The 18,123-nt window shown below is 46.0% G+C and overlaps 1 protein-coding gene across 3 annotated transcripts in view; it reads left to right on the top strand.

Annotated features, from left to right (window-relative positions):
• DYRK1A (dual specificity tyrosine phosphorylation regulated kinase 1A) overlaps window positions 1-18,123 on the top strand; it is a 103,912-nt gene that overhangs the window by 70,075 nt on the left and 15,714 nt on the right. For all 3 annotated transcript variants that reach the window (XM_054290015.1, XM_054290014.1, XM_054290016.1), the window contains one exon: window positions 4,242-4,447. In XM_054290015.1, coding sequence (XP_054145990.1) covers window positions 4,242-4,447 — 206 coding nt within the window. The remainder of the gene's footprint in view (window positions 1-4,241; window positions 4,448-18,123) is intronic.

The raw sequence follows: 18,123 nt of genomic DNA, 5'->3' as shown, positions 1-18,123 counted from the left end.
CCCAGATGATCCAAAACCCAATCTCAGACCCATCTAATTCTGGATGGGCTGTGGGAACAGGTTTTGGTGGATTTTAGCCCTGCCCTGGTGCTCAGCAGATCCCTGATTTTTTGGCTGTCTGGAGCTCCCCAGTTGAGCCCAAAGCCAATCCCAGAGCCACCAGAGGCTGTGTGAGCCTCAGTTAATGGCTGTCACAAATGTCCCTGTTTCTGGAGCGACTCCTCGACCTAGAACTAAAGGAGGGCAGGATTTCTATTCTAGCCAGTCCTTCCTTCCCCTCCTTCCCCTGCTGTGTCCCCAGGGTTTCTGGGAGGGTTCCCTGGGAATGGGCTGGGCTGGGAGTGCAGAGCCTGGGATGTGACAGGGGCTGGGATGTGGCAGGGACAGGGATGTGGCAGGGATGTGGCAGGGACAGGGATGTGACAGGGATGTGGCAGGGACAGGGATGTGGCAGGGACAGGGATGTGGCAGGGACAGGGATGTGGCAGAGGCTGGGATGTGGCAGGGACAGGGATGTGGCAGGGACAGGGATGTGGCAGAGGCTGGGATGTGGCAGGGGCTGGGATGTGGCAGGGGCTGGGATATGGCAGGGACAGGGCAGGGATGTGGCAGGGACAGGGATGTGGCAGGGACAGGGATGTGGCAGAGGCTGGGATGTGGCAGGGACAGGGATGTGGCAGGGACAGGGATGTGGCAGGGACAGGGGTGTGGCAGGGACAGGGATGTGGCAGGGGCTGGGATGTGGCAGGGGCTGGGATATGGCAGGGACAGGGATGTGGCAGGGACAGGGATGTGACAGGGACAGGGATGTGGCAGGGGCTGGGATATGGCAGGGACAGGGATGTGGCAGGGACAGGGATGTGATAGGGACAGGGATGTGGCAGGGGCTGGGATATGGCAGGGACAGGGATGTGGCAGGGACAGGGATGTGGCAGGGACAGGGATGTGACAAGGACAGGGATATGGCAGGGACAGGGATGTGGCAGAGGCTGGGATGTGGCAGGGACAGGGATGTGGCAGGGACAGGGGCTGGGATGTGACAGGGACAGGGGTGTGACAAGGACAGGGATGTGGCAGGGACAGGGATGTGGCAGGGACAGGGATGTGACAAGGACAGGGATATGGCAGGGGCTGGGATGTGGCAGGGACAGGGATGTGGCAGGGACAGGGATGTGGCAGGGATGTGGCAGGGGCTGGGATGTGGCAGGGACAGGGACAGGGGTGTGACAGGGACAGGGGTGTGACAAGGACAGGGGTGTGACAAGGACAGGGATGTGACAAGGACAGGGATGTGGCAGGGGCTGGGATGTGGCAGGGACAGGGGCTGGGATGTGACAGGGACAGGGGTGTGACAAGGACAGGGATCCCATCAGGGCCCTGGGGGTGTGTGGCAGCCCCAGGGGCTGCAGTTCCGTGGCTGCTGCTCCTTGTGCTGGATTCCAGCTGCCAGAGCTCTGCCCCAGGGGCTGCTCAGCTGGGTGGGGTCGGTCCCATTTCAGGGGGGTCTCAAACCCTTTTCCATTGGGATGGGAGCCCTGGGATGGGTTTGGCCAATTCCCATCCATCCCCTTGGCATCCTTCACATCATCACAGGCTCCAATCCTGTTCTTTTCTCTGGGATTTGCTGTGGAGCCATTTGTGCCTCTGGGTTAAGGACGTTCTTGTTGGGCACAGTTTGGATTTCTGGTGTCACATTTGGTGTGGGGTTATCCTCCAAGCCACCTCTTTGTTACTCACAAACAGCAAATCCCAAAAAAATTCTAAACTAAAAAATCAAAATTACAGATTTGGGTGCAGGTGGACTTGGGAGGAAAAGGTCTACAAGCATGGAAAGTTTCCAGCTGAACCCAAACATCACATCACAACATTTGTATTACATCACAGCTGTTGTTTTGTGGGGTAATTACACTTTTAACACTCTTCTACTTTGCATTTTTACTTTATTTTAAATGTGTGCAGTGCATTGTTCAGTCTATCCTCAGACTTGTTGTGATTTTTGGAGTGCCAGAAGATCCTATGGAGTAAATGAGAACCCCACGCTGCCAGGATTTTTGGGTTTATATATTTGAGCTTTCTGCTTTTGGAGGGACACATGGAAGGGCAGAATTTTTAAAAATAAAATTTATGTTTATAAAGTTATGTAACTGGCCAAGTAACTCTCTATTGGAAACCTGTGGCCTGAGGTAAGAAAACACAAAATTGAAACTTTGAAAGTGACTGGCTCCACACTCCAGAATCAGTGGTATTTTTGACTCTCTGATTTAAATATTGTTTTGACTTTTACTTCAGTCACCATGATGTTGCTAAGTGAGATTATGATTTTTTTTCAGGTTAAGCAGAACCTCAGAAATTAAAAGAGCAAAAAGTAGAGATAGTGGATGATGTCTTACATATGTTCAGTGAATGTTGAACAGGAAATGTTCACTGAATCCACCAAGTTGTAGAGATGGGAGATTAACTCTGAATCTCAGTTTTTAATGGACATTTTGTAGAAGAGTTAAAAGCAATTTTCTGTGCAATGCTGACTTAAAATGGTTAATATTTTAATGTAATCAAAGTAAAATGGTGTTTGATTCCATCCATGCAGTTCTGTTGCCCTGGTAGGTGTTGAGTCAATGTGCAGTGTCAATTTTAATATTTTAGTTTTCTTTTGACAGAGTTATTTTTAAGAAAGCCAAATCTTGGCTGCACTCATCTCCTGTTTTCTAGTGCTTGTGTTTCCTTGCAAGGTTTGGACTGTGAAGGAAGTGGGGATTTCCCTTGGCTGCTCAGGTGCTTGGCTGTTTAACACCTTCCTTCTAAATTTAATCCTTAGTGATAATTTTACTTTCAGATTGCAGCTGCTCTTTGTTTGCTGTGCTTTGTAGGGAGGCAGGAACACAGAGGACAGGGAATCAGGGATCCAGGGAATCGGGGATTCAGGAATTCAGGAAATCAGGGATTCAGGGAATCAGGGATCCAGGAAATCAGGGATTCAGGGAATCAGGGATTCAGGAAATCAGAGATTCAGGAAATCAGGGATTCAGGGAATCACCAGGGCTGGAGGAGCCCCTTGGGATCATCCCAGTCCCACCATCATCCCCCCTGAACCCCATCCCCAAACAAAGATGAGCTGCTGGGGCTGGACACTGGGTTTTCCTTTGGTACAGTCAGTCCAGAATGCTGGGAGCAGCCCTGAAAGGCAGAATTTGTGTGGTGTTCTGGCTTTTTGGGATCCATACGCAGAATTTGTGTGTTTGGAATAACCCCTGTGTAATTCTGACTGAGCTAGGACACCCAGGGGGAGCTGTGAGCAAAGGGATGCTCAGGATCAGAGTCCCAGCATGGGTTGGGCTGGAAGGGATCCTTAAAGATGGAGTTCTGATGGTCAGGGACACTTTCCACCTGGCCAGGGTGCTCCAGCCTGGGATCCAGGGGCAGCCACAGCTGTGCCAGGGCCTGCCCACCCTCAAAGGGAGGAAATTTTTCCTAATATCTGATCTAAACCTGTAATTTCTCAGTGTGAAGCCATTCCCTGTGTGCTGTCCCTGCATCCCCTGGCCATTGTCTCTCTCCAGCTTTCCTGGGGCTCCTCCAGGCCCTGCAAGGCCGCCCTGAGCTCAGCCCAAAGCTTCTCCTGTGCAGGTGAGCAATGCCAGCTGTGCCAGCCTTTCCTGCCAGCAGAGCTGCTCCATCCCTCTGCCCATCCTGGAGCCTCCTCTGGGCTCTCTGCAGCAGCTCCAGCTCCTCCCTGCGCTGGGGCAGGGCTGGGGCAGCTCTGCCCTCTCTCAGTTTAAGGCCATTCCCTGTGTCCCTGTGAGAAGTCCCTGCCCAGCCCTGCGGATCACCTTTCCCTGAGGGTGATTCTGGGATCCCTCCCTGTGGAATCCCCCGTGTGTGACAATGGTCTGATGGTCAGGGACACTTTCCACCAGACCAGGTTTTCTCCAGCCTGACTTTGGGCACTGCCAGGGATCCGGGGGCAGCCACAGCTGTGCCAGGGCCTGCCCACCCTGCCAGGGAACAATTCCTCATTCCCAATATCCCATCCAACCCTGCTCTCTCTCAGCCTAAGGCCATTCCCTGTGTCCCTGTGAGAAGTCCCTGCCCAGCCCTGCAGGACAATTCTGGGATCCCTGATCCCTATGGAACCCCCCGTGTGTGACAACCCTTGGGTGCCAATGATCTCCGGGATCCAGGACTCAGAACCCAGGGCAGGATTCTCCCCCCATCCCCTGCTAACCCTGTCCTTGTCTTTGCAGGAGGAGAGACTTCAGCATGCAAACCTTCATCTGTTCGGCTTGCACCATCGTTTTCATTCCATGCTGCTGGCCTTCAGATGGCTGGACAGATGTCCCATTCGCATCAGCAGTACAGTGACCGGCGGCAGCAGAGCATCAGTGACCAGCAGGTCTCGGCCTTATCCTACGCTGAGCAGCTCGAGCAGCCGATCCCCCTGACAAACCAGGTACGGCCAGGGCCGCTCCTGCACCTGGCAGCTCTTGAACAGGGAGGTGTGCGCTCATTTGGGGTGGAAGGGACCTTTAGAGATGAGTTGGCCGTGGCAGGGACACCTGCCACTGTCCCAGGTGCTCCCAGCCCCAGTGTCCAACCTGGCCTTGGGCACTGCCAGGGATCCAGGGATGGAATTCCATGCCAGCCCTGCCCACCCTGCCAGGGAACAATTCCTGCCCAAGATCCCATCTGGCCCTGCCCTCCTTCAGTTTAGGGTCGTTCCCCCCATGTCCTGTCACTCTGAACCCCTGTGAAACGTCCCCTGTGTCCCTGCATTATCCAGCCATCAATTACAGCATCAGGGCTTTTATTCTTGTAGGGTTTTATTTTTAAACTAATTAACTCCCAACTCTGTAAGGATAGAATTAACATACAACAGTATATTTAAAACTATTTATATTTTATATATTTTATATTTTTATATAACTATGTATGTGTGCGTGTATATATATATGTGTATATATAAATATATACATATATGTACATATACATAATATATACACAAAATATATGCATATATACAATATTATTACATTATACCATATCTATACATATTTCATATATATTTATGTATATTCATATTTATATGTTATAGATGATACTATATTTTATATTATATACTATATTATATATTATATGTATTATATGCATAACACAGATATATGTATATACATATATATGTATTATAATACATAATATATATTATAATATATATTATGTATCATAATATATATATTACATATATATACATATTATATACATATATATGTATATATGGATATAATATACATATATATCCATATGTATATCTATATGTGTATCTATATGTATATGTATACTATAACTTCAAAAAAAACTTTTTAAAGTTATTTCTAAACTTCTGGAACATATTTATTCTACTTGTAACGTTTTTTTAAATAAGGGGAGAGAAATATTGGCCACGGGGAGAACTGTGAAAAGCTCTTCTTAAAATAATAACTGGTTTTTAAATTTTTGTGCTGTTTGCTAGCAGCTGATTGCTTTATTACTTATCCTGATGGGCAGTATTAATGCAGAGTCACTGGCTGGTGTATTTGGAATACAGAAGTTTGCACAAAATAGGTTTTATTTGAGTAGGTAGGACTGCTGAAGGAGCTCCTCAACTCAGAGTGCCAGGGGCCACAAGAGCTGCTGTGGCTCTGGATAAGTGGGAATTCTGTTGGTTTTCAAAAATTCCATGGCCCAGTTATGGAAACATAAGGGCAGAGGAGTTCCAACAAAACCTGTAATTTAGAAATTGAAAATTTGCTGCAGACTGATGAGGAATGTTTCACTGAGGAGGACAGAGCTGAAGTGTTTTTGCTGCTCAGGATGTTTTAGGCAGAAAAGTCTCCAGAACCATCAGGAGATGCTCTGGGGCGGTGGGGAGATGCTTTGGCAGGAGGAGGAAAGGATTGGAGGGAATGAGAATGGCCAGGGTTTGGAGAGCTCCAGTGAATGGAGCTGCCAGGGATGGGTTTCCTTTCCAGGAGGAAGAGGAAACCTCTTATACAATAATATGTAGCTTGAGGATCTACAGAGGCATTTCATTTTGAGTTTTTTGAGTTGAAGGTCTCCCAGAACTTCTGCAATGAGGCTGGTCAGTCGAGAAAAGTTGCACCTGAATCCTTTCAAGGGACTTTGGAAACAAACTCAAGGAACTTTAGGTTGTGTGGACATGATCCATGTGAGGAAATAATCAGCTGGCCACCTTGGCCATGGCAATCAAGCTGTCTTTGCACCACCACCACAACTCTATAGAATCCATGTTCTTGGCTTTGATGGTGGCCAGCTGGCTGCTTCCCTTCCCTGCCTCGTTCCTCCCTCGGGTTCTTGTGCTTCTGCCATCACCCAGTCCCACCAAGAGTTCTCCTCACCAGGCTCCTGCTTGGGGTGGAGGTTCTGTCTGAGCCTCTGTGGGAACTTTTTGTCTTTGCAGTGCATTTCTGATTTTATCTGCACAGCCAAATCCAGCTGAGATCTCCTGCTGGTGGCTCAGATCACCTGCTCTGGACCTGGTCTCTCTGCAGATAAATTCCTTGTACTTTCTGTTGGGTTGCCCTTCTACAGCTCTGGCTCATCTTGATTAAAAAATAACTTTTTTTCTTATAAGAACCTTGACCTCTGTGGTTGAAGGCTTTGTGCTTTTCTCTCCAGATGTGATCTGCCAACATCTGGGGGTTTGTGTCCCACTGATCTCTGCATGTTACAGATTCTTTCTTTGTGACATTCCTGCAGGAATCCTTTTTATTCAAGGCATTGCCATGGATGTGCTGCCACCTCTCTCTGGCCTTGAGAAAAGGTTTTTATCCAAAAACTTGATAAAGTTCTGTCCTGTAAATGTCAATTCTGGGAAGGAACCTTGCAGAGAACATGGTTGGAAGCATCTTTAGGTGGTTTTATTCAGGTGGGATCCCACCACTTGTTCTCTCTGTCATCTCTTTGTAGAGCTTCTAACACAAACCAACCTTTTATAGTGTCAAACTCTCTTTGGTCACAGAAGGTGACTTCTGCCTTTGCCAGTTCATCCCACAGAATCCCAGGATCATTTGGGTTGGGAAAAATCTCCAGGATGAGTCCCAGCTGTGAGCAATCCCCACCTTGTCCCCAGCGCAGAGCACTCAGTGCCACCTCCAGGGCACACCTGCAGGGATCGGCACTGCAAAGCTCCCTGGGCAGCCCCTGCCAAGGCCTGAGCTCCCTTTCCATGGGCAAATTGCTGCTGCTGTCCCAGCTGAGCCTGCCCTGGCCCAGCCTGAGGCCGCTCCCTCTGCTCCTGTCCCTGTTCCCTGAGCCTCCTTTTCTCCAGTGTTTATCATCCAGAAATTCCAGATTTTAATATGCAGCAAAAGGAATTGGCTGTTGGAGAAGCCTTGATAGTTTGATTTTAACGAACCCATAGAAACAGGAGGAGGAAAAGGTGACCTCAGGCAGATTCGGGGAGTTTGATCCTTTAAGGTTGGATCCTCTCCATGCAGGGGCTCCCACCCATCAGACAGACAAGGATTGGGTCTGGGAGCTGCAGTTCCTGGAATTTCCCGCTGTCAGCAGGGACCTGGACCTTTGGGACAGCCTGGGTGCCCCAGCTTTGCACAGCCTAAAAGTCACTGCTTGGGTGCCCTAAACCAACCTGCTTGGGTATCCAAAATAACCTGCTAGGGTACAGATGTAAAAATAATAATCTGTTAGGGTGCCCTAAAAGTAATCTAACTGGGCGCCCTAAAAGTGAACTGTTTGGGTGCCCTAAAAGTAACTTCTTAGTGTGCCCTAAAATTAACTTATTTGGGTGCCCTAAAAGTAAACTGTTTGGGTGCCCTAAAAATAATGTCTTGCCCTAAAACAACCAGTTTGGGTGCCCTAAAAGTAAACTGTTAGGGTGTCCTAAAATAACCTCTTTGGGTGCTCTAAAATACCCCATTTGGGCGCTCTAAAAGTAAACTGTTAGGGTGCCATTAAACTTCTTTGGTTACCCTAAAAGCAACTCATTTAGGTACCTAAAAGTCACTTCTTTGGGTGTCCTAAAAGTAAACTCTTTGGGTGCCCAAAATCTTCTTTCAGTACCCTAAAAGTAACTCATTTAGGTGCCCTAAAAGTATCTTCTTTGGGTGCCCTAGAAGTAAACTATTAGGGCGTCCTGAAATAACCTCTTTGGGTGCCCTAAAAGTAACTTCTCTGGGTGCCCTAAAAGTAAACTGTTTGGGTGCCCTTAAACTTCTTTCAGTGCCCTAAAAGTAACTCATTTAGGTAGCCTAAAAATCACTTCTTTGAGTGCCGTAATTTACTCTATTTGGGTGCCCTAAAAGTAAACTCTTTGGGTGTCCTAAAACTTCTTTGGGTACCCTAAAAGTAACTAATTTAGGTACCTAAAAGTTACTTCTTTGGGTGCCCTAAAACACCCCATTTGAGTTCCCTAAAAGTAAACAGTTTGAGTGTCCTAAAACTTCTTTAGGCACCCTGAAAGTAACTCATGTAAGTACCCTAAAAGTTACTTCTTTGGGTGCTCTAAAATACCCCATTTGGGTGCCCTAAAAGTAAACTATTAGGGTGCCCTAAAACAGCCTCTTTGGGAGCCCTAAAAATAACTTCTTTAGTGCCCCAAAAGTAAACTGTTGGGCGCCCTTAAACTTCTTTCAGTACCCTAAAAGTAACTCATTTAGGTAGCCTAAAAGTCACTTCTTTGGATGCTCTGAAAGTCAACTCTTTGGGTGCCCAAAATCTTCTTTCAGTACCCTAAAAATAACTCATTTAGGTACCCTAAAAGTAAATTGTTTGGGTGTCCTAAAATACCCCATTTGGGAGCCCTAGAAGTAAACTGTTAGGGTGTCCTAAAATAACCTCTTTGGTTATTTTTTCGCCCTAAAAATAACTTCTTTGAGTGCCCTAAAATGACATCTTTGGGTGCCCTAAAAGTAAACCGTTAAGGTACCCTAAAACCTCTTTGTTTACCCTAAAACTTCCTCATTTAGGTACCCTAAAAGTCACTTTGGATGCCCTAAAACACCCCATTTGTTTGCCATGTGAGTAACTTCTTTGGGTGCCCTAAAAAGAAACAGTTTGGGTGCCCTAAAACTTCTTTAGGCACCCTGAAAGTAACTCATTTGGGTACCCTAAAAGTCACTTCTTTGGGTGCCCTAAAACACCCCATAAGTAATTTCTTTGGGTGCCCTAAAATAACTCATTTGGGTGCCCTAAAAGGAAACTGTTTGGGTGTCATAAAACTTTGTTGGGAACCCTAAAAGTAACTCATTTAGGTACCCTAAAAGTAAATTCTTTGGATGCCCTGAAATACCCTATATGGGTGCCCTAAAATAACATCTTTAGGTGCCCTAAAAATAACTTCTTTGGGTGCCCTAAAAGTAAATTGTTTGGGTGCCCAAAATCTTCTTTCAGTACCCTAAAAATAACTAATTTAGGTATCCTGGAAGTCACTTTTTTGGGTGCCCTAAAATAACCTCTTTGGGTGTCCTAAAAGTAAATTCTTAGGGTGCCCTAAACCTTCTTTGGTTACCCTAAAAATAACTCATTTAGGTACCCTGAAAGTCACTTGTTCGGGTGCCCTAAAACACCCCATAAGTAATTTCTTTGGGTGCCCTAAAATACCTCGTTTGGGTGCCCTAAAAGGAAACTCTTTGGGTGTCCTAAAACTTAGTTTTAGGTAAAAGTAACTAATTAGTAGTAGTTACTTTTAGTAACTACTAAAAGGAACTCATTTAGGTACCCTGTAAGTAAATTCCTTGGGTGCCCTAAAATACCCATATGGGTGCCCTAAAAGTAAAGTGTTTGGGTGCCCTAAATCTTCTTTGGGTGCCCTAAAAGTCACTTTTTTGGGTGCCCTAAAGCACCCCCTTTGGGTGCCCTAAAAGTAAACAGCTTGAGTGCCCTAAAACTTCTTTGGGTAACCTAAAAATAAATCATTTAGGTACCCTAAAAGTAATTCATTTGGGTGCCCTCAAATACCTCATTTGGGTGCCCTAAAATTAAACTGTTAGGGTGACCTAAGACTTATTTGTACCCTGAAAGTAACTCATTTAGATACCCTAAAAGTAACTTCTTTGGGGGCCCTAAAATACCCCATTTGGGTGCCCTAAAAGTAACATAACCTCTTTGAATGCCCTAAAAATAACTCCTGTGGGTGCCCTAAAAGTAAATAGTTTGGGTTTCCTAGAACTTCTTTGAGTACCCTAAAAGTAACTCCTTTAGGTACCCTAAAAGTCACTTCTTGGGTGCTCTAAAATGCCCCATTTGGGTGGTCTAAAAGTAACTTCTTTGGGTGCCCTAAAATACCCTGTTTGAGTGCCCTAAAATTAAACAGTTTGGGTGCCCTAAAACTTCTTTAGGTACCCTGAAAGTAACTCATTTGGGTACCCTAAAAGACACTTTGGGTGCTCTAAAATGCCCCATTTGGGTGCTCTAAGAGTAACTTTTTGGGTGTCCTAAAATAACCTCTTTGGGTGCCCTAAAAGTAAATTGTTAGGGTGCCATTAAGCTTCTTTCAGTGCCCTAAAAGTAAACTCTTTGGGTGCCCAAAATTTACTTTCAGTACTCTAAAAGTAATTCATTTGGGTGCCCTCAAATACCTCATTTGGGTGCCCTAAAAGTAACCTGTTAGTGTGACCTAAAACTTCTTTGTACCCTGAAAGTAACTCATTTGGGTACCCTAAAAGTCACTTCTTGGGTGCTCTAAAATGCCCCATTTGGGTGGTCTAAAAGTAACTTTTTTGGGTGCCCTAAACCAGCCCATTTGGGTACCCTAAAAATAAACAGTTTGGGGGCCCTAAAACTTCTTTGGGAACCCTGAAAGTAACTCATTTGGGTACCCTAAAAGTCACCTCTTTGGGTGCCCTAAAAGTGTCATAAAAGAACCTCTTTGGGTGCCCTAAAAGTGAACTGTTAGGGTGCCCTAAAACACCATTTGGTACCCTAAAAGTCACTTATTTGGGTGCCCTAAAATAGCCCATTTGGGTGCTCCATAAATAAATTCTTTGGAAGGGTGAGCTGTTCCAGAGGGCTCTGGAAATTGGGGTTTGGCCTCGGAAAATGGGATTTGGGCTCTGGAAATGGGGATTTGGCCTCTGGAAATTGGGGTTTGGGCTATGGAAATGGGGATTTGGGCTGTGGAAATTGGGGTTTGGGCTATGGAAATGGGGGTTTGGGCTATGGAAATGGGGATTTGGGCTATGGAAATGGGGATTTGGGCTATGGAAATGGGGATTTGGGCTATGGAAATTGGGATTTGGGCTATGGAAATGGGGATTTGGGCTGTGGAAATTGGGGTTTGGGCTCGGGAAATGAGGATTTGGGCTCTGGAAATGTCAGGATTTGGAAATGGGGATTTGGGCTCTCGAAGTCAGGATTTGGGCTGGGGGAATCAGGGTTTGGGCTCTGGAAATTGGGATTTGAACTCTGGAAGTCAGAATTTGGGCTCTGGAAATCAGGATTTGGGCTATGGAAATGGGGATTTGGGCTCAGGAAATGGGGGTTTGGTCTCGGGAAGTGGGGTTTGGGCTCGGGAAATGGAGATTTAGGCTCAGGAAATGGGGATTTTTTTCTCTGGAAATGGGGATTTGGGTGCAGGAAATGGAGATTTGGCCTCAGGAAATCAGGGTTTGGCCTCAGGAAATCAGGGTTTGGGCTCTGGAAATTGGAGTTTGGGGTTGGGAAGTCAGGATTTGGGCCCAGGAAATGGATTTTTGGGCTCGGGAAATGGGGATTTGGGCTCCGAAAATGGGGATTTGTGCTCAGGAAATGGGGATTTGTGCTCAGGAAATGGGGATTTGGGCCCGGGAAATGGAGATTTTGCTCAGGAAATCGGGATTTTGCTCGGGAAATGGGGATTTTTGCTCAGGAAATGGAGATTTTTGCTCAGGAAATGGGGATTCAGGCTCGGGAAATGGGGATTCGGGCTCTGGAAATGGGGAGTCGGGCTCTGAAAATGGGGATTTTGCTCAGGAAATGGGGACTTTGCTCAGGAAATGGGGATTTGGGCTCGGGAAATGGGGATTTTGCTCGGGAAATGGGGATTTTTGCTCGGGAAATGGGGATTTTGCTCAGGAAATGGGGATTTGGGCTCGGGAAATGGGGATTTTGCCCTGGAAATGGGGATTTTTGCTCGGGAAATGGGGATTTTGCTCGGGAAATGGGGATTTAGGCTCAGGAAATGGGGATTTTTACTCTGTAAATGGGGATTTTTACTCTGTAAATGAGGATTTTTGCTCGGGAAATTGGGATTTAGGCTCGGGAAATGGGGATTTTGCTCGGGAAATGGGGATTTAGGCTCGGGAAATGGGGATTTTTACTCTGTAAATGGGGATTTTGCTCGGGAATGGGGATTTTGCTCGGGAATGGGGATTTTTACTCTGTAAATGGGGATTTTGCTCGGGAATGGGGATTTAGGCTCGGGAAATGGGGATTTTTACTCTGTAAATGGGGATTTTGCTCGGGAAATGGGGATTTGGGCTCGGGAAATGGGGATTTTGCCCTGGAAATGGGGATTTAGGCTCTGGAAATGGGGATTTTGCTCGGGAATGGGATTTTTACTCTGTAAATGGGGATTTTTACTCTGTAAATGGGGATTTTGCTCGGGAATGGGGATTTAGGCTCGGGAAATGGGGATTTAGGCTCGGGAAATGGGGATTTTGCTCGGGAAATGGGGATTTTGCTCGGGAATGGGGATTTTTACTCTGGAAATGGGGATTTTTACTCTGTAAATGGGGATTTTGCTCGGGAACGGGGCTTTTCCCGCTCGCCGCCGTTCCCGGGCTGCCGCCCCCCCTGCTGGCCGCGCCGCCGCGCTGCTCCCGGGCCCAGCCCGGGGCTCCCTCAGGACGCCCTGCCCCGTTATTTCTTTTTTCTGACTCCTTTTTTTATGCAGTGTCGGGTTCAGGTTCCTGGAATGAATTTAATTCATAAGCAGAGAATAAATGTGAATTTATTGGTTTTAGTCCTGCTTGCATTTGGGGTTCTAGTGGCTTGCAGGCCATATTCTGGTTTTTAGGGAATCACTCACAGCTGCAGATGAAAGGTTAGGGAACAGTAATGACAATTTATATTCAGATTATAGAAATTATCTGTATTTATAATAAATGGAAATAATAGAAATAATTACATTAAGTTGTTCTTAAAAGATTATTTACATCATTTTCTCTTGAATTTTTTGCTTTCTGGCTGTGGTCCCCACACCCATCACTGACAAGGATCAAAGAATTGCAGGAAGATACTCCAAGAGCAGCCAGATTGTTTTGTCTTTCAGTTATTTATGAGGTTTTAAATTACACTTTAAACCTTCCAGCTCTGTCTTTTTACATTTTTTCCCTTCATGGCTGCTGAGTGTTGGAGTTTCAGGGAGTGTGGGAGCACCTGGTCCGGGGAGAACAGGAGAGTTGGGATCTCTGGGATCTTTCTCCTGCAGTGCCAATAAATTCACATTTCTCTGTCCAGTTCTGACTGGTTCCATCTTGAGTTCAACACAGCCTGATGGGAATGAAAGATAAGGGCTTAAAAGTTGTCACAACTTCAAAGTTTCTTTTTATTTCCAGCTGTGTTTTGATGCTCAGATTGCCTGAAACTCTTTTCATTTAATTACAAAATTATTAGAAAATTGATTTACCTGATAAAGGAGCTGAGGTGAGATTTTGGTAACAAATTCCAGCGGTTCAGCTTTTGTGAAACACCTGGAATGGGAAGGTCAGGCTGAGTGTTAAACACCTTTCCAGCTCTGATTATCTAACATAATTCGCATATATTAAAAAACAAATATACCATATATAAACCCAATATATATAATCTATAAAATAAATATATAATGTAATGTAATATAATATAATATAATATAATATAATATAATGTAATGTAATATAATATAAATTAATATAATACAATACAATATAATATATAATGCATAATATAAAATATATAGTATATAGTATATAATGCATAATACACAATATATAATATGTAAGATATAATATACAATATATAAAATATAGAATATATAATGTAATATATATTATAGACTATAATTATATACAATATAATATATAAAATTATACTATATTTAGTATATATAGTACATATAATATATAATTATATTCATATAGTATATAATATATATTTATATTAATATGTTAAGATGTATGTGTATATATATCAATATATATATACATGTGTGTGTGTATGTATATATATATATATATGTATATATAAAAATAATTATCTGTATAATTTGATGTTTTTTGACCACATCTTGGCCAGAGATTTTATTGACCCCATCAAGATCATTGCCATGTTCATGTTGCAGCACCAGTTTAAAATCCATAATTCAGATATTCCCACTACCTGTTCAACATTATTGTTAATGATGGTTTAACTTCAGCTGTCTCTGTCATCAGTGAGGCCATGCAAGTCAATTAAAGAATTCCATTTGGAATTCTTGCTAAAAGTTGACCTGACACAATGAAAACTTCATTCTTTTGTTTGTGAAGTGGAACATGTACTATGCACAAGCTAAATTTATCTTTTTTTCTTTCTTCTTTTAATGAATGCGGATTAAAAAAAAAAAAATCTGAATGAAAGCATTCCATAAACAGCTCAGGATTCTCCATAATAAAAAATATTTTTAAAAGGAACAATGCCATCGGTTTGGACAGAAAAGAAAATGCCCATAAAGAGAGGAATTTGTGTGTTCCATCCCCAAAGGCCGGGAGTTCAAACAGCGCAGCTGAGTTAAAAGTCACAGTTGCCATAAAATGTGCTTTGTCACCAGTGTGTTGAGGACACATAAATGGGACATTTTTATGGCTATTTCCTTATTATTTAATTGCAATTTAGAATTGCAATTAAAGTATTTTCTTGTCTCTCAGACCTGAGATGCAGCAGCTCATTGATTTGTGTTCTGGTTTGAGGGAGGTCTGAGCTTGCAGTGTGGCTGTCTGGCCACCAGATAGAGACTGAAGCTGGTGAAATGGGAGCTTCCCTTCCCTTCCCTTCCCTTCCCTTCCCTTCCCTTCCCTTCCCTTCCCTTCCCTTCCCTTCCCTTCCCTTCCCTTCCCTTCCCTTCCCTTCCCGGAACCTTCCCTTCCCTTCCCTTCCCTTCCCTTCCCTTCCCTTCCCTTCCCTTCCCTTCCCTTCCCTTCCCTTCCCTTCCCTTCCCTTCCCGGAACCTTCCCGGAACCTTCCCTTCCCTTCCCGGAACCTTCCCTTCCCTTCCCTTCCCTTCCCTTCCCTTCCCTTCCCTTCCCTTCCCTTCCCTTCCCTTCCCAGAACCTTCCCGGGAACCTTCCCGGAACCTTCCCTTCCCTTCCCTTCCCTTCCCTTCCCTTCCTTCCCTTCCCTTCCCTTCCTTCCCTTCCCTTCCCGGAACCTTCCCTTCCCTTCCCTTCCCTTCCCTTCCCATCCCTTCCCTTCCCTTCCCTTCCCTTCCCTTCCCTTCCCTTCCCGGAACCTTCCCTTCCCGGAACCTTCCCTTCCCTTCCCTTTCCCTTCCCTTCCCTTCCCGAAACCTTCCTGAAACCTTCCCGAAACCTTCCCGAAACCTTCCCTTCCCGAAACCTTCCCTTCCCCCCTTTTCCCCTTTTTTTCCCCTTTTTTTCCCCTTTTTTCCCCTTTTCCCCTTTTCCCCTTTTCCTCCTTTCTTTGGTGGTTGAGCATTCCTTAAATCCAAGTCAGAAATCAGAGTAGCCCCAACAATAAAGGTTTGGACAGTGTTGTATAGAACACAAAATTATTTGTTCCATGCTCCTCCGTCATCAGGAAGAAAGAATCTCTCTCTTGAAAAAAGAAGGGAATATTACAAATTTCACAGTATAAAAGTGTGAGGAAAAAAATTCATCCCAAAACTTTGTGAACCCAGGGGGGCAAAATCAAACTTCTGAGAAGTTCATGCAGGTTCAGGAGTGTGCTCAGAAATGTGTGACTGTAAAAATGCACAATTGTTAAAGAAGGGACTGGCTGCAGCAGCCTGCAGAATTTGAATTATTTACAATTTTTGGATGGTGATAATTCAGATAATTTTTTTGTTTCACCAGGCTGTTTATTTGAGTGTAAATTCGATCTTTATTTTTGCAGTAAGCAAGCAAATTTGACTTAAAAATTAGAAAATAAACATCAAGACTTGGCATACAAACTCCCTTTCCAAATGAGAGGCAATTTTTTGTGGGAATAGTTGGTCTGAACTATGGAATTCTTCCACATTGAGACTTTTCCCTCAAGAATCAAATCCTGTTCTGCTCATGCAGCCCTGCCAATATTCCTGATATTCCTCTGCCACCTCCTGGTTTGTTCACCAGCAAACCCACCAGTGTTCCCATATCCCAACACTTTCCGTCAGTCAGAATTCAGGAATTTGAGGGAAATGTGTGGATTTGAAGCTGCTTTAACAATGACGGCTGGGTCAGGACTTGCTGCTGCTCAGTGCTGAGGGAGAGATCCTGAAGATCCCCTTGAGGTGGGGTTTATTTCATGGGCCACATTGTTTGCCAGATGAAAGGAAGAAACAAAAATGTTTTGTAAATGTCTGATGGTTTGTTTAGGAAACTTTCAAACAGTTTCCTGATGTTTACAGAGTGCTTGTACTTGTAATAAAATAAAATTAATGGTTTTTCCCCCTGCCCACACAGGAGGAGAAGGGGAGTTTGGCTTTCTAGGGTGGTCCCTGGGGTACCTCAGTGCATGTCCAGTTTCAGAAGCACAAACTCTCTATAATTTCTTTCTGTGAGACCTTTTTTGGGTCGCTTTGATGTGATTCTTTACAGCAACTGTTATAAGTATAAAGTTATTGTATAAAAAATAGAAGGTAGACTTGGCAATGGCAAACTCTCCTCAGTCACAGGAGGTGATTTCTGCTTTTTCAAGTTGCTGTCACAGAATTCCAGGTCATTTAGTTTGGGAAAGGTCTCTCAGGATGAATCTCAGCTGTGCCCTGTCCCCATCCCAGAGCTCTGAGTGCCACCTCCAGGCCTTCTTTAGACATCTCCATTTAATAACTCATTTATTAGTTCAATAATTCTGGTGGAAAACATGCACAGAACAACCTTTTCTCTGGTGGAATTGCTTAAACTCACCCTGAGGTTTTCTGTCCTGCACCTGGAGGGGGACCAGGCCCAGGCTGGGGGTGCCCTGCTGGGGAAGGACCTGGGGACACCGAGCTGTCCCTGGGCCAGCAGAGTGTCCGGGGGTCATTGGGATGGGCATTGCCAGCAGGTCAGGGCTGACCCTGCCCCTGTGCCCAGCCCTGGGGGCACCTCTGGCTGCTGTGCCCAGCTCTGGCTCCTCAGCACAGCAGGGCCAGGAGCTCCTGGAGCTGAGCAAGGGCCTGGAGCAGCTCCATGCCCAGGAAAGGCTGAGGGAGCTGGGGCTGCTCAGCCTGGAGAGGAGCCCAGGGAGAGAGAGGGGCCTCAGCCCTGCCTGGGCCTGTGTCTGTCCCTGTGTCTGTCCCTGTGGCTGTCCCTGTGGCTGTCCCTGTGTCTGTCCCTGTGTCTGTCCCTGTGCCTGTCCCTGTGTCTGTCCCTGTGTCTGGCCCTGGCTGTCCCTGTGTCTGTCCCTGTGTCTGTCCCTGTGGCTGTCCCTGTGGGTGTCCCTGTGTCTGTCCCTGTGCCTGTCCCTGTGTCTGTCACTGTGTCTGTCCCTGGCTGTCCCTGTGTCTGTCTCTTTCTGTCCCTGTGTCTGTCCCTGTGGCTGTCCCTGTGGCTGTCCCTGTGGCTGTCCCTGGCTGTCCCTGTGTCTGTCCCTGGCTGTCCCTGTGTCTGTCCCTGTGTCTGTCCCTGTGGCTGTCCCTGTGCCTGTCCCTGTGTCTGTCCCTGTGGCTGTCCCTGTGGCTGTCCCTGTGGCTGTCCCTGGCTGTCCCTGTGTCTGTCCCTGCCTGTCCCTGTGTCTGTCCCTGTGTGCAGAGCTCAGAGCAGGCCCAGGCTCTGCTCCAGGCCCAGCAATGGCCCCAGAGCCACAGGCAGGGCCTGAGCCCAGCAATTCCCCTCACAGGAGGCACAACTTCTGCCCTGGGCAGTGCCCAGCCCTGAGCAGAGCCCAGAGGGGCTCTGGGGGCTCCTCCTGGGGACATTCCAGAGCCATCTGTGCTCTGGGATGGAGAGAGGGGCAGGCTGAGCCACTCTCCAGAGTCCC

Source organism: Melozone crissalis, unplaced genomic scaffold (genome assembly GCF_028551555.1).
Source record: "Melozone crissalis strain CALT ecotype California unplaced genomic scaffold, PUWL_Pcris_2 ptg000075l_1, whole genome shotgun sequence".
NCBI lineage: Eukaryota > Metazoa > Chordata > Aves > Passeriformes > Passerellidae > Melozone > Melozone crissalis.
Note: the sequence above shows the minus strand (reverse complement) of the source record. Positions and strands in the feature narration are given on the sequence as shown.